This window comes from Phyllobates terribilis, unplaced genomic scaffold (genome assembly GCF_046119375.1).
Source record: "Phyllobates terribilis strain yellow unplaced genomic scaffold, ASM4611937v1 Scaffold_1__5_contigs__length_1240528914, whole genome shotgun sequence".
NCBI classification, from domain to species: domain Eukaryota; kingdom Metazoa; phylum Chordata; class Amphibia; order Anura; family Dendrobatidae; genus Phyllobates; species Phyllobates terribilis.
Window position 1 is genome coordinate 1,071,496,321 of NW_027362761.1, and position 14,077 is coordinate 1,071,510,397.

The following is a 14,077-nucleotide window of genomic DNA, read 5'->3' on the forward strand; positions in this document are numbered from 1 at the left end:
AATTATGTAAGTGTCTTGTCATGTTTTTTTACATGGGAACATTTAAGGGGTTCTCAAGTTTCAGTAAGTTATTATCCCCAGGCACAGTTCAGTGTGAAAAAAGGAAGTATGCTTTACTTACCCTCCTACTTGTGTCTCCACTGCTGCCCTGGCGTCTGTTGTTTTACTGAAGCGCTACCATCACGTGACCAGCGCTGCAGCCAGTCACTGAGTTCAGCAGAGCTCAGTGATCAACTGCAGCGCTATCAATGTGATGGCAGTGTTGCAATCAATAGCCAGCCGCAGAGGCACAGCTCTAGACCCAGGGTGGGTAAGTAAAGCAAAGTTTGGGGGTTTTTTTTTACACTGATCTGTGCCTGGGGACAATCATTTACCATAAGTGAAAAACCCCTTAAAGCCAGTAATCCTCTTCAGATGTTTATAGGACGTCTATGGTGGTCTTTAAAAACATTCAATGAAGTTAACATTAAATTCATTGTTACTTTTCCATGCATTACAATCTACAGTATATACCTTATGTCACACAATGCTCAAATAAACCATCGTTTACTTAGAAATTTTATGGGGCACATTTATCAATGTATTCCAGTATTCAGATATAAATACATTAAAAGATATGCTATATGGTGAAACCATTTTCCAATATATGGGGGAAGCCCACTGTGAATTTTTTTCTGACGTTTCCAAATGAATCACATAAATCGGGCTTCAAAATTATTTGCCGAAACAGTTTACTAATATCGATAATTTTCCCTCAATGTAGAAGATGTGTCAGGAGATCTGTCTTTACTATAATTGGTCACCTCCTTTCCGGCCCATTTTCTAAAACAGAGTTTTGAATGCCAACTATAGACACAGGAGGGGAAAAACACATCATTTTCCAATCACATTTTTCTCGGTATGGTTTAAAGAAGCACTCCTCCTCCTCCGAACAACATTTTTTACTCTTAATATATTGCAATCATCATATTACATAGCACTGTGTACTTACAATTGCTAATTTTGCCTTTCTACCCAGATAATTCTTCTCTTTTCCATTAGCGCTATGACATCACGTGATTGAAAGCTGACTAGCTGAATCCTTCTAAGCTCTATGTAGAAACAGGAGGTCCATTTTCCCTCCATGACTCATGAATAACTGCAAAAGTCCCTGGCAGGGGGGAGGAGGGAGAAGCTGGGTCAGGAGTTGAAGAGGGGAATGATAAATGCAGGGAGAGGAGACTTCCTGTTTCTACATAGAGCAGAGAAAAGAGAAGAATTATCTGGGTAGAAAGGCAAAATGAGCAATTGTAAGTGCACAGTGCTATATAATATAATGACTGCAATATATTAAGAGGATAAAAACTTTGATGGAAGGAGTGCTTCTTTAAGGCTACAGTTACACTACGACATTGGTTTTATGGAACACGGATCACAGCGTGATACAACCATGATATGAGAGTCACAGAAATACGAATCTGATGGATTTTTGTTGCAAATTGCAAAGCGCAACATTTTCGGCATAATGTTTAATACATTTAATGTATCTTAACTTCTATGGGACTCTTTGAGCAGCCAAAGTCTTTTTGTAGCCAGAGCCTAAAAGAAAAACACAATCATCAAATGCTCTGCTGAATTTGCCAGGAACATGAATTAAAGATCTAATGGACTGTTTTCTTTTAGCTCCGGTTTCCGGCATGATTCGCACTTTGTTTTGCTTACTAATGAATGTGGAAGTGTATTTACCTTGATGTAGATCCGCCAAAGGAATTACTGTATATGTTGTCATGGCAACTAAATAACATAATGTATGCTCCATCATACTAACCCAGGCCATGTTTACATGGATGCAATTAGACAGCTCCTTTATACAGCAGCATTAAGTTAACCCTTGCTCTACTGCTGTTTCATACAATCTGTGTTACAATAATTGCCATAGTTAACAGATACAACTGAATGGAGTCAAATAGACTCACTGGACCCTTACAAACTCCCAGGATTGAACCTCCCGACCCATTCCCTCCTTCCAGTTAAAAGAATTCTCAACTCTCAGGAAACTCGCCCCAATTCTGTAAAGTACCTAAAATAGCAGAGCAGGTAGTCTTTGGCTGGTTCCCTGCCGCTGCTCGGATCTGGGTGTTCTGGCTGCGGTGGAGTGTGCGTCACTCCTATAGCCAATCACTAAGTTCTGCCGCTTGTGCTGTCTACCTTGGCTCAGCCGCTGAGCTCAGTGATTGGCTACAGCGGTGATGCACTCGGCCAATACAGCCAAAACACAGAGGCCCGAGCAGCGGCGGGGAGCCATCGCTGGACGCAGAAGCGTGAATACCTGCTCTGCAGGGGCGGACATATCATTGGTGCAGGGGCCTCAGAGGTAAGGGGGCCCATTTTGTCCTCCAAAACAGGTGGAATTGTACATTATGATGAGCTATTGGACTGGAATGGGTCCATATATTGTTCTTGCACAGGGGCCCTTTACTTTCTGCGTCCGGCAGTGCTGCTCTGGTTGATATTTTAGGCACTTCAGAGCATTTGGGGTGTACTTTCCTGAAAGTGGAAACCCCTCTAAGCATTCTCCATTTCAGGGCTAACAAGCCAATAATATCATTGTTAGTGGCGCCATGTCCAGCACCCCATGCTGCAGTGTGGATGTGATTGTAAAAAGCCACCAATAATGTACATAAGAAAAATTAAATAGAATTAATATAATTGGATTGTCCAAACCCTATTCAATGGCATAGTCAATAATGTAGTAGAGATATGAGGCCGAATGCAGAAGTATGATACACAACGTACATACAGTATGCAGAGGCTCAGCTAGGCTTTCTATAACCCAGGGCTAATATTTAGTTTCCTGCTCTCAGCCCTGTATCCAAATACACTGATCAATGCAAAGTGGCTTTTTGGCATTGTCCCCCTCTTCGGTTGCACATGCCTCCATTGCTCTACCCATCCATGCTACACTACCGTTCAAAAGTTTGGGGTCACGCAGACAATTTTGTGTTTTCCATGAAAACTCATACTTTTATTTATCAAATTAGTTGCAAAATGAATCAAAAATATAGTCCATACATTGACAAGGTTAGAAACAATGATTTTTATTAGAAAGAATAATTTTCTCCTTCAAACTTTTTTTTCTTCAAGAATGCTCCCTTTGCAGCAATTAAAGCATTGCAGACCTTTGCCATTCTAGCTGTTACTTTGCTGAGGTATTCTTGAGAAATTTCCCCCCATGCTTCCTGAAGTCCCTCCCACAAGTTGGATTGGCTTGATGGGCACTTTTTGCGTACCATACGGTCAAGCTGCTCCCACAACAGCTCAATGGGGTTGAGATCTGGTGACTGCCCTGGCCACTCCATTACAGATAGAATACCAGCTGCCTGCTTCTTCCCTAAATAGTTCATGCATAATTTGGAGATGTGCTTTGGGTCATTGTCCTGTTGTAGGATGAAACTGGCTCCAATCAAGCGCTGTCCACATGGTATGGCATGGCTTTGCAAAATGGAGTTATTGTCTTCCTTATTCAAAATCCCATTTACCTTGTATAAATCTCCCACTTTACCAGCACCAAAGCAACCCCAGACCATCACATTACCTCCACCATGCTAGACAGATGGCGTTAGGCACTAATCCAGCATCTTTTCAGTTGTTCTGCATCTTACAAATGTTCTTCTGTGTAATCCAAACACCTCAAACTTTGATTTGTCTGTCCATAAAACTTTTTTCCAATCTTCCTCTGTCCAATGTCTGTGTTCTTTTGCCCATATTAATCTTTTCCTTTTATTAGCCAGTCTCAGATATGGCTTTTTGCTTTGCCACTTTGCCCTGAAGGCCAGCATCCCGGAGTCGCCTCTTCACTGTAGACGTTGACATTGGCGTTTTGCGTGTACTATTTAATGAAGCTGCCAGTTGAGGAGCTGTGAGGCGTTGATTTCTCAAACTAGAGACTCTAATGTACTTGTCTTGTTGCTCAGTTGTGCAGCGGGGCCTCCCACTTCTCTTTCTACTCTGGTTAGAGCCTGTTTGTGCTCTCCTCTGAAGGGAGTAGTACACACCATTGTAGGAAATCTTCAGTTTCTTGGCAATTTCTCGCATGAAATAGCCTTCATTTCTAAGAACAAGTATAGACTGTCGAATTTCACATGAAAGTTCTCTTTTTCTGGCCATTTTGAGAGTTTCATAGAACAAACAAATGTAATGCTCCAGATTCTCAACTAGCTCAAAGGAAGGTCAATTTTATAGCTTCTCAAATCAGCCAAACCGTTTTCAGCTGGGCTAACATACTTGTGCAAGGGTTTTCTAGGGTTTTCTAAACATCCATTAGCCTTCTTACACAGTTAGCAAACACAATGTACCATTAAAACACTGGAGTGGTGGTTGTTGGAAATGGGCCTCTATACACCTATGTAGATATTGCAATAAAAACAAGACGTTTGCAGCTAGAATAGTCATTTACCACATTAACAATGTATAGAGTGTATTTATGATTCATTTCATGTTAGCTTCATTGAAAAAAATGTGCTTTTCTTTCAAAAATAATTCAATCTCTAAATGACCCCAAACTTTTGAACGGTAGTGTATGTAGGTTGATGTACCTTATCTTACTCTGTTGCTACTACATGCAAACTACTACTTACTGTTGGTGTGGTTTTTATAAAGCTGTGATATAGCATAGCATATTATGGCTGAATTATACAATATATGTACATCTTACCTTTTGTGCCCACCCCCCTCCTTTTTGTCTGTTCAAGTCCCCCCCCCCCCCCAAAAAAAAAAATTGTAAAGTGCTGTGGAATATGTTGGCGCTATAAAAATAAAAATGATTATTATTACTATTAAAGCACATTTTCTGGTGCCGCTATAGATGTGCCATGTGTCCTGGCATAAAAGAATCTTTAGAATATAGAGAACACATATTGGGGCAGATTTACTAACTAATAGACAGGACAAACTTAGTGTGAAAATGTGCCAAAACTAAAATAATGGCCATTTTTCTAACTTCATACCACTCCATAGTTGCCATACTTTTAGATCAATTTCTTTTGCCTAAATTTCGGCACATTTTAGTGCCCTTTTTTGAAAAACACACGTTTTACCACAAAGCCATGCCTCCTGACTTACTGTAGTGTCTAAAACACTTATCGGGAATGTGTCATCAGAAAATGACCTATTGATTTTTATGTTAAAAGTATTTTTTATTTTCATTTTTTAATAACTTTAATTTAAAATAAAAATAAAACATCTTGCAACTTTCCCACTATGCCTAATTTAAGACACCTACTTCTATTGTCATAAACATTAGCAGATGAATCAGACTTAATCTTTTTAATAGGAGCCTTCTGAGCTTCTAATTTGAACATGCTCCCATAGGGGCAAAGATCACTGTAAAGTGAGGTGGAGGAGGTGAGCTGTGACATCACCTATCATGACTGGTGGATTCTGTGTTATCTACTGTATAAATGTGTTGCCTTTCATTGTAATCCTGTCTGTGATGATAATGAGACTACTGAAAAGGCATGTGTACAGTACAGGAAATGTGAGTCTAGTATTAAGCCTAGTGGCCAGTGTGAAAATTGCAAGATTTCTGATGACAGATTATTGGCTCAATTTATAAAGTAAACCTGCCCTATTGTATTTCATATATTGGGATATTTTACACTCTTAGAAATGGTAAAGACATGATAAAAATTTTGAGAACTGAAGGGGGTCGTTTATAGTTGAGGACACTGAAATTCAGGGATAGAAAAATTACATCACTGTCAATGTTTTTCTATTAGATCAACGAGAAGTTTTGCCCTTTTCAGCTTAATAAAGCCCCGATCTGTAGTTTGGCCAAGATGAAGGGAATCATCTATCCATCATTCCAGAGTATGTGGGTCAACGTTACATCTGTGATCAGCACAGTCCTTGTGATCTGGAAGTGTCCAGAAATGAAAGGGAAGGCAAGCGTTAATATTAAGATGTTCTCCATTAGCGTTAATGATCACTAGTTGCCATGGTGATGTCCCTTTTTCGGTGAGATTGCCAGCATATGATCATTAATATGTTAACCCCTTGTAGTAGAACGCCTGTGTGCTGAAGAATGAAGAATAGACGACTTTTAACTACTACAAAGCCAGATGATAACTTCTCTGAGGACGGTGCTGTCTGGGCAGCATAACAGCATTGACATCTGTCTTTCATCACACAGGCCAGCGAGGAAGGGGTTTACTTTGTTGTTTCACGACAGACCAGACATCAGACCCCTGATATCTTACAGGAGGCTGGATGGCATAACAACAGCAGCCCTCCATCATGCCCCAGTGAGAGAAACCATTTTAACAAGGTATTTTATTCCTACTTATGAGAATATATCCATCAAATGTTATGTCTGTTTCCCATGGTAAAGCATGGTGATGTGTCCCAAAAATGATATTGAGATCAAGGGGTTTTATAAGATTAGAAAAAAGTCTGTTGAATTTCCAGAATTAGCGCCACTCTTGTGTACAGGCTGTATCTGGCATTGCAGCTTAGCCTCTTTCTAATCTTATGCTACTCCTTTAATACATATGAGAATATTACCTATGATTTTTTTTAATGGAAAAGTAACCTGGGGGATATAAAACCCACCTTTTTTTAGGTGAGCACCTCAATGATGTCACTTTCTTCAAGCAGATGTCAGAAACGGGTTTTGCCTCCTAATTGGTTCCTTTACTTACAAGAATCCTTTATTATAGGTGAAAGCAAAACAAAAAAATGTTTTTATTATTTTTATTAACATTTATTATGAAATTCTGGAGCAGCGGATGTATTAGGAAATGGAATAATGAACTTTCCTAATAAAAGGTGTCCATATATCCATGCTACAGTACTGGTTTCACTCCTATAATAAATGTCTATGCCCTGTATGATCTATCAGGCTGATTTACAACCACGCCTGCAATGTCAAGCACTGTACGCACATGGAGAATTCACCTCTGCAGCCCTGCAAGGATATTGTTTTCCTATCAAACTTTGTAGAATTAAAGAAGCACTCCTCCTCCTCCCAACAACATTTTTATCCTCTTAATATATTGTAATCATAATATTATATGGCACTGTGTACTTACAATTGCTCATTTTGCCTTTTTACAAAGTTAATTCTTCTCTTTTCCATTCGGTATTTGACATTAAAAACTGACTAGCTTAATCCTTCTAAGCTCTATGTAGAAACAGGAAGTATCTTTCCCTGCATGAGTCATCATTAGAACTACAATTCTACATCACTGCAAAGTCCCTGGAGGGGGAGGGGGGAGTGGAGCAGCTGAGTCAGGAGTTAAAGAGGTGGTGGAGCTGGCCTGTCAGGGAGTTTTCAGGGATGTAGAATTGTAGTTCTATTGATGACTCATCAGGGAAAAAAGACTTCCCGTTTCTACATCGAGCTTAGAAGGATTCAGGTAGTCTGTTTTTCATCACATGAGACCTAATGGAAAAGAGAATAAGAAACTGGGTAGAAGAGCAAAATTAGGAATTGTAACTGGACAGTGCTATGTAATATGATGAGTGCAATATACTAAGAAGATAAGAACTTTGAGAAGTGCTTCTTTAAGATTTTCTCAACTGGAACCAAGGACCCCAGTCTTAGCCAGAAAAAAAATCCAGACCAATATTTCTCTCCCACCAAACCTATTTGGCCAATTTGGCCAGAAAAGATTCATCTGGCATTTGCCAAATCTAGATTTATTTATCTCTCACTGTAATGTAACCCTTACTCCACTGCTCCAAAGGTGGCATCATATGACAGTGCCATGTTAAAAATGTGCTTTTTCAACTGAAATGTTTGTATTGTAAAATGTCTTATGCTGCATGATAGTTATGTCTTTACGGAACGGCTTTGTTAATAGCACTAACATAAGTCTTATGTCTGTATATTCCGTAACTAACATTTCTTTCTAGTCTCTTCTTATTCTTGGTGAGTATGGAGTCATACACTACTTCCATTTCTTGTGTGACGGATGCCTGTACCCTCTGAACTATTATGCTTGGCAAAGTACCAAAGTGTGCCACTGATGACTACATTGTCCATTAGCCTATCGACATAAACACATAAGTTAAAGTTATGCCATTATGGCTCTGCTATTTTAGCACAACCCGTGACCAATAGTTCTCGTGTGTCAAGATGAAGTAGACTACAGATACGTTATGGTGCTGATGGTTGTTTGCTATTTATTTTATGGTGGAATTTGAGGAAAATGTCCTTATGGTTGAAATAGCCCAGTACTATATATGTATTCTCTGTTACAATTCCATACCTAAGATCTACCAGGTGTACGATGGCCAGGTCAGCAAATGTCGGGATACTGGTTGAATTGGGTAGGTGTGGGATTTTTTATTTGTTTTTTTTTATCATTACCCATCTCTCATTAGTGGGTAGAAGAAGTGTCCTTGTTTAGTTGTGTTCAAGAAATGGGGAAACGCCGTAATGGATTGATCTGTACTGCTGCTTACAGTTTTACCTAGTGGTTTCAACATAATGGAGAGCGCCGGGAGAATACATCATATTTGGACTCTTTATTCTCTGCCTTGTTGAAAGACAAAGTATATCTAGCTGTGTGTCATTTTTGCTGAATTTTTAATTTGGAATCCTAAAGGTAAAATGTTGATGGCAACATGTCTGATATCTTGTTTTATGATCTATGCTTTATACAGCTGATGGTCAGAGAAATGAACTGTGAAAATCAATTGCTTAAACCAATGTTGATTGTAAGAGATCATTAACAGAATCGGCTTGTATGGAACTGTTATATGGCGGCCTTATACAGTAGGTGTATGGGGTATCTATATGTTTCCAATTTCAAGGAGGAATGCAGAGGTCTACATAGAGATATATTCTATTAAATGCCTTATTGTGGAGCTATTCTCCCCGGAAGCATTGACTAACTCTAACATCCTATACAGGCATGAGAACCATATAGTAGTACAAGGATTTCATACATTCTTTTAAAGCACCACTCCATCTTTTTCTTTGTATTGCAGCACTGGAGTGGTGCAACTAATTTAAGTTCCCTGCCCCAGTATTATATTTCCCAGTCACTGTCTTCTTCTGTTCTCAGCTCCACTCCGGTTGGTCTTCCGTAGGTTGTGACCTCCCAGATTGCTTTAGCATTTTCTGGGCGAACCGGAAGTCACTATTTAATGTAAGTCTATGAGGCAGAACGAGGATTCTCATAGACTCACACTGAGAGCTTGTGACCGTTACCTCTGACTTCCAGTGAGTTAGACGTTGTGGGCGATGGAGAAACAGAGCGGCGCTGGGAACAGCTCAAGATGGCAGCTGATAAGTATAAAATTAGGGGCAGGATATGTAATTAGTTGCACCACTCCAGCAGTGAAATACAAATGAGCTCTGGAGTGGTGCTTTATTAGTTACAGGGGCTCGCTATGCACCAATGTTACAAGTGATTATATTTATATATAAAGCTCAATGTCTTATATCAACTGCTAAACACAACACAAATCCACAAAGGTCTGATACTCTACAGGAAGGATGTCAAACTTAAACACACAGAGGGCCAAAATGAAAAACTTGGACAAAGTCGGGGTCCAACCTGTATACAGTATAATGGGCCCCATATAGTCCTCAATACAGAATAATGGGCCCCACATAATCCTCCATACAGAATAATGGGCCCCACATAGTCCTCCATACAGAATAATGGGCCCCACATAGTCCTCCATACAGAATAATGGGCCCCACATAGTCCTCCATACAGAATAATGGGCCCCACATAATCCTCCATACAGAATAATGGGTTCCACATAGTCCTCCATACGGTATAATGGGTCCGACATAGTCCTCCATACAGAATAATGGGCCCCACATAGTCCTCCATACAGTATAATAGCCCCACATAGGAGTGGCGGTTCTGGTGTCGCGGGCCAAATATAGCCACCCTGCAGGCCAGATTTGTCCTACGGGCTGGAGTTTGATACGTATGCTCTACATGTTTTCTGTAGTGGGTAATCTACATAGAATAATACAATGGCAAAAAATGCAGCAAATCAACAATGAGTAATTAGTAATATTTGTTTTGTGTACTCTCTGTACAGTACTTGCAATGCTTTTTTCATTAGGTTTACTAGATTTCTTTTATTTTAAAAGTATATTTCTAATTAGAATTTTTTTAAAGGTTTTTACCTTGTGTTCTATATAAACCAGCTTTATAAAAAAAATTGTTTGCTAATATTAATACCACATGGTATCAATGACCATTTACACTTCATATTTCTATGATATCATCGACATACAATCCAATTTTGCCAGTGATAATATCTATATACTATATATACCATTGTCTATTTTCTACATTTACACTAGGTTATCTTTGAACAATCTGAAACTACTAAATCGTAAAATGTTTACTATACACAAAGTAAACCTCTTATTCTACCATGGTGCTTTAAAGTTTTTGAATTCTTCAGAATGTTCCATACTTTTCATAAATTTGATCTAAAACTGTATCAGACTGTCACACAAACTTTAAAAGTAGATAAAGAACCAAATAAAATAAATGACTCAAGAAATATTAGATTTTGTCATTTTTTAAATGAGGAAAATGAATATATCACATGCCTGTGAGTGGCAAAAGTTTATGAACCTTTAGGATTATCAGATAATTTGAAGGTGAAATTAGACTCTGATGTTTTCAATCAATGGGATGACAATCAGGTTCAAATCGGTGACCTGTTTTATTTAAAGAAAAGGGATCTATCAAAGGCTGATCTTGATTCTTGACAACACATTTGTGGAAGAGTACCATAGAACTAAGGGGATTTCTGAGGAGCTGAGAAGTAGACTTGCTAATAGTCATCGTCATCAGGCTGTAAAAGGTTACAAACCATCTCTACAGAGTTTGGACTCTACCAATACACTATCAGACAATTTGTGTACGAATGGAGGAAATTCAAGACCATCATATCTTCCCAGAAGTGGGAGACCAATAAAGATCACTCTAAGAGCAAAGCTTATAGTAGTATAATAGTTTGCAATGTCACAAAGGTACCCAAGGTAACCTCTAAGCAACTAAAGGCTAAAGGCCTTTCTCATATTAGTTAATGTTAATATTTATGAGTCCACCATCAAAAGGGCACTTAACAACAATGGTGTACATTGCTGGATTGCAAGGAGAAAGCCACTTCTTTCAAAGAAGAACATTGTTGCTCATCTGAAGTTTGTTTAAAGCTATGTTTTGTGGATGGATGAAACTAAAAGAGAGCTTTTTTTAATGAAAAATATTATGTTTAGCGAAAAAAGAACACTGCATTACAACATAAAGACCTCATACCATCTGTGAAACACAGTGGTGGTAATATAAATGTTTGGACCTCTTTTGCTGCATGTGGGTCAGAACAATTTGCCATCATTGATGGAACATTGAATTTTGAATTATACCAGCAAATTCTAATGGAAAATATTAGGACATGTCTATGAGCTTAATCTCAAGAGAATATGGGCCATGCAGCAAGGCAACGACTTAAAGCACACCAGTTGTTCTACAAAATAATGCTTAAAAAAGAATAAAATTAGAGTTTGGGATGGAAAAGTTAAAATCCTCACCCTAATCTTATAGAAAAGTTGTGTAAGGACCTGAAATAAACAGCTCATGGGAAAAATCCCACCAACATAACAGAGTTGAAACTGTTTTGTAGGGAGCAATAGGGTAAAACTTCTCTAAGCCAATGTTCATGACAAATCAACAATTACTGGAAACATTTATTTATTTATTTATTTATTAATTTTACTCACTTATATAGCGCCATTAATTCTACAGCGCTTTACAGACATTATGGGCACTGTCCCCATTGGGGCTCACAATCTACACTCCCTATCAGTATGTCTTTGGAGTGTGGGAGGAAACCAGAGATCCCGCAGGAAACCCACACAAACAAGGGGAGAATATACAAACTCCTTGCAGATGTTGTCCTTGGTGGGATTGAACCCAGGACCCCAGCGCTGCAATTATTTAGATACAGTTATTGCTGCGTCACACCAGATACTTAAAGTATAAATTCACATACTTTTGCCACTTACACACATCAGATATTGGATTATTTTCCTAGTTTAATATTTTTGATTAGTTTGTTTGTTTAGTTCTCTTTTATGCGGAAATATGGAAAATGCTGAAAGGTTCACAAACTTTAAAGCACCACTGTATATAAAGTGACTCTTTATCTCAATGAATACCCTGCATTCAAAGCTAAGGATTACTAGTATAGTGTACTGTAATCTCCTAATTCCACATCATGAGAAGCTTTCTTAAAGTCTGAAACAACAATCCAGATGTCTCTAGTCAGTAATTGCGCAGATAGCATTAGTAAGGGACAATGGAGTGCCCGGTATTATGGGGTGCAATAAACATAGATGTTCCTTACGGGACCTTGTGAACTATGTCTTTGCCTCCTCCTTGGGTCTTTTATATATGACTCAAGCTATATACACAGATGTATCTCTTGTTGCAAAATGTAACATGTTATGATAACAGCTGTCAGAGGCTTAACTTCTTTGCTGTGTCTGGATTAAAGCGTAGATCAGGAACCCTGTGACCACATCCCAGCATCTGGTTCATAGCACTCCAACTCCTGTAACCATCATTCATCTTTACATTGAAGATGATCGGTTATTGTAGAAATAAATGTTAGTGCCCGGCAGTGATTTGCATGCTGGGATCTAGAGTGCACCGCTGGGTCACCAATCTGTCCGGCGCAGGAGGAAGAAATGTCTTTCCCTAATGACGTGTTTCAGCCGCCACTCTTTAAACAAAGATACATCTGGGCAAATTGTTGATAGAAGCGAATGTTACAATTGTATTAAACTGACCTTAATAAAGCAACCATGTAATCATTGTGGTAACGAAGATATAAACAGGATAGATTCAAGGGAAGAGGGGTAACTACTCACTGTAAAAAGACAGTAAAAACTAAATAGAAATAAAAGGTTAAAAAGCACAACATCCCCTACCGTATCTATAATATTGAGAATATGAAAGAATAACTTGGTATTTCATTGGTATTGGTATTTAACATTTTCTATTTCTCACGGGTTGAACACATGCCCATTATTGACTATGGGGCTGTTCACACTTCCCTGTATTTTTTCACAGATTAAGTGTCTCCAAAGAGAAAAAAGGAGACATGTCCATTTTTTATCTGAGTCATCTATCAAACTCATCCACTAAATCAATGTTTTCATGAAGAAAATGGACGACATCAAACTACTCTATGTTTCTAATGTTTAATGGGTAGAAGGAGGATTATTTGTTTGCATATGTGAAAAATGGATGTCTCACTGATGGTAAAAACAGGCACAAATGAATGAGAATTGGATCCAGCGCTGAAAAATGGACGTCTAAATGATGCTTTAGGCTTCATTCAAATGTCTGGGATTCTTCACGTACAGAAAAAAATGACAGGAGTGTCATCAGTGTTTGGTCAGTGTTTCATAACTCTTTGATCAGTGTGTCATCAGTGTTTTATCAGTTTGTGAGTTTTTACCATCAGTGTTTTTCACATATGAATAAATAAATCAATTACAAAGCGTCTCCTATATTTTGTAATCTTAATCACAGACAGCACACGGACTGCACAGTGATGCTATCCATGTACTATTTGTGGTTTTCACTGATTCATAGACTTGTATTGAGACTTTTTAATCTGTGATGCTAATGAAACCCAGACAAATGAACAGCCCCATAGACTATAATGGATACATGGTCTAACAGTGAAAAATCACAGAACACTCGTAAGTGAAACACAAGTGTCTGAATGAGGCCTTAGTGTGTATAAACTTAAAGGGGTGGTCTGGAACCGAAAATATCCTTTCTAAATATCTATCTTTAAACCATAACTACTTTTGTAGTTAGCTTTATAGCTAATCCCTAAATATGTTTTTTTTACTACACTTCCTGTGACTTTTCATTTTAAAGGAGTCTCAATCAAGATGTCACAGAAGGCTGGGGCTGCACTCACTTCCCTGCAGCATCTGTCGCTCCTCTGGGAACAGGATGTCATCAGGGGGCAGCCCTGCACTTACTTACTACAGTTTCTTGCATCACCGCCCTCTGAGGATCTACTGGATCCATGG

General features: G+C 38.6%; 1 protein-coding gene across 3 annotated transcripts in view; it reads left to right on the forward strand.

The window, feature by feature from the left end:
* The window catches only part of LNX1 (ligand of numb-protein X 1), a 314,205-nt gene that overhangs the window by 236,713 nt on the left and 63,415 nt on the right, over positions 1–14,077 (forward strand). For 2 of the 3 annotated variants that reach the window (XM_073645490.1, XM_073645492.1), the window contains one exon: positions 6,170–6,304. The exons of the other annotated variant lie outside the window; for it this stretch is intronic. In XM_073645490.1, coding sequence (XP_073501591.1) covers positions 6,170–6,304 — 135 coding nt within the window. The remainder of the gene's footprint in view (positions 1–6,169; positions 6,305–14,077) is intronic. 3 annotated transcript variants of the gene reach the window in all.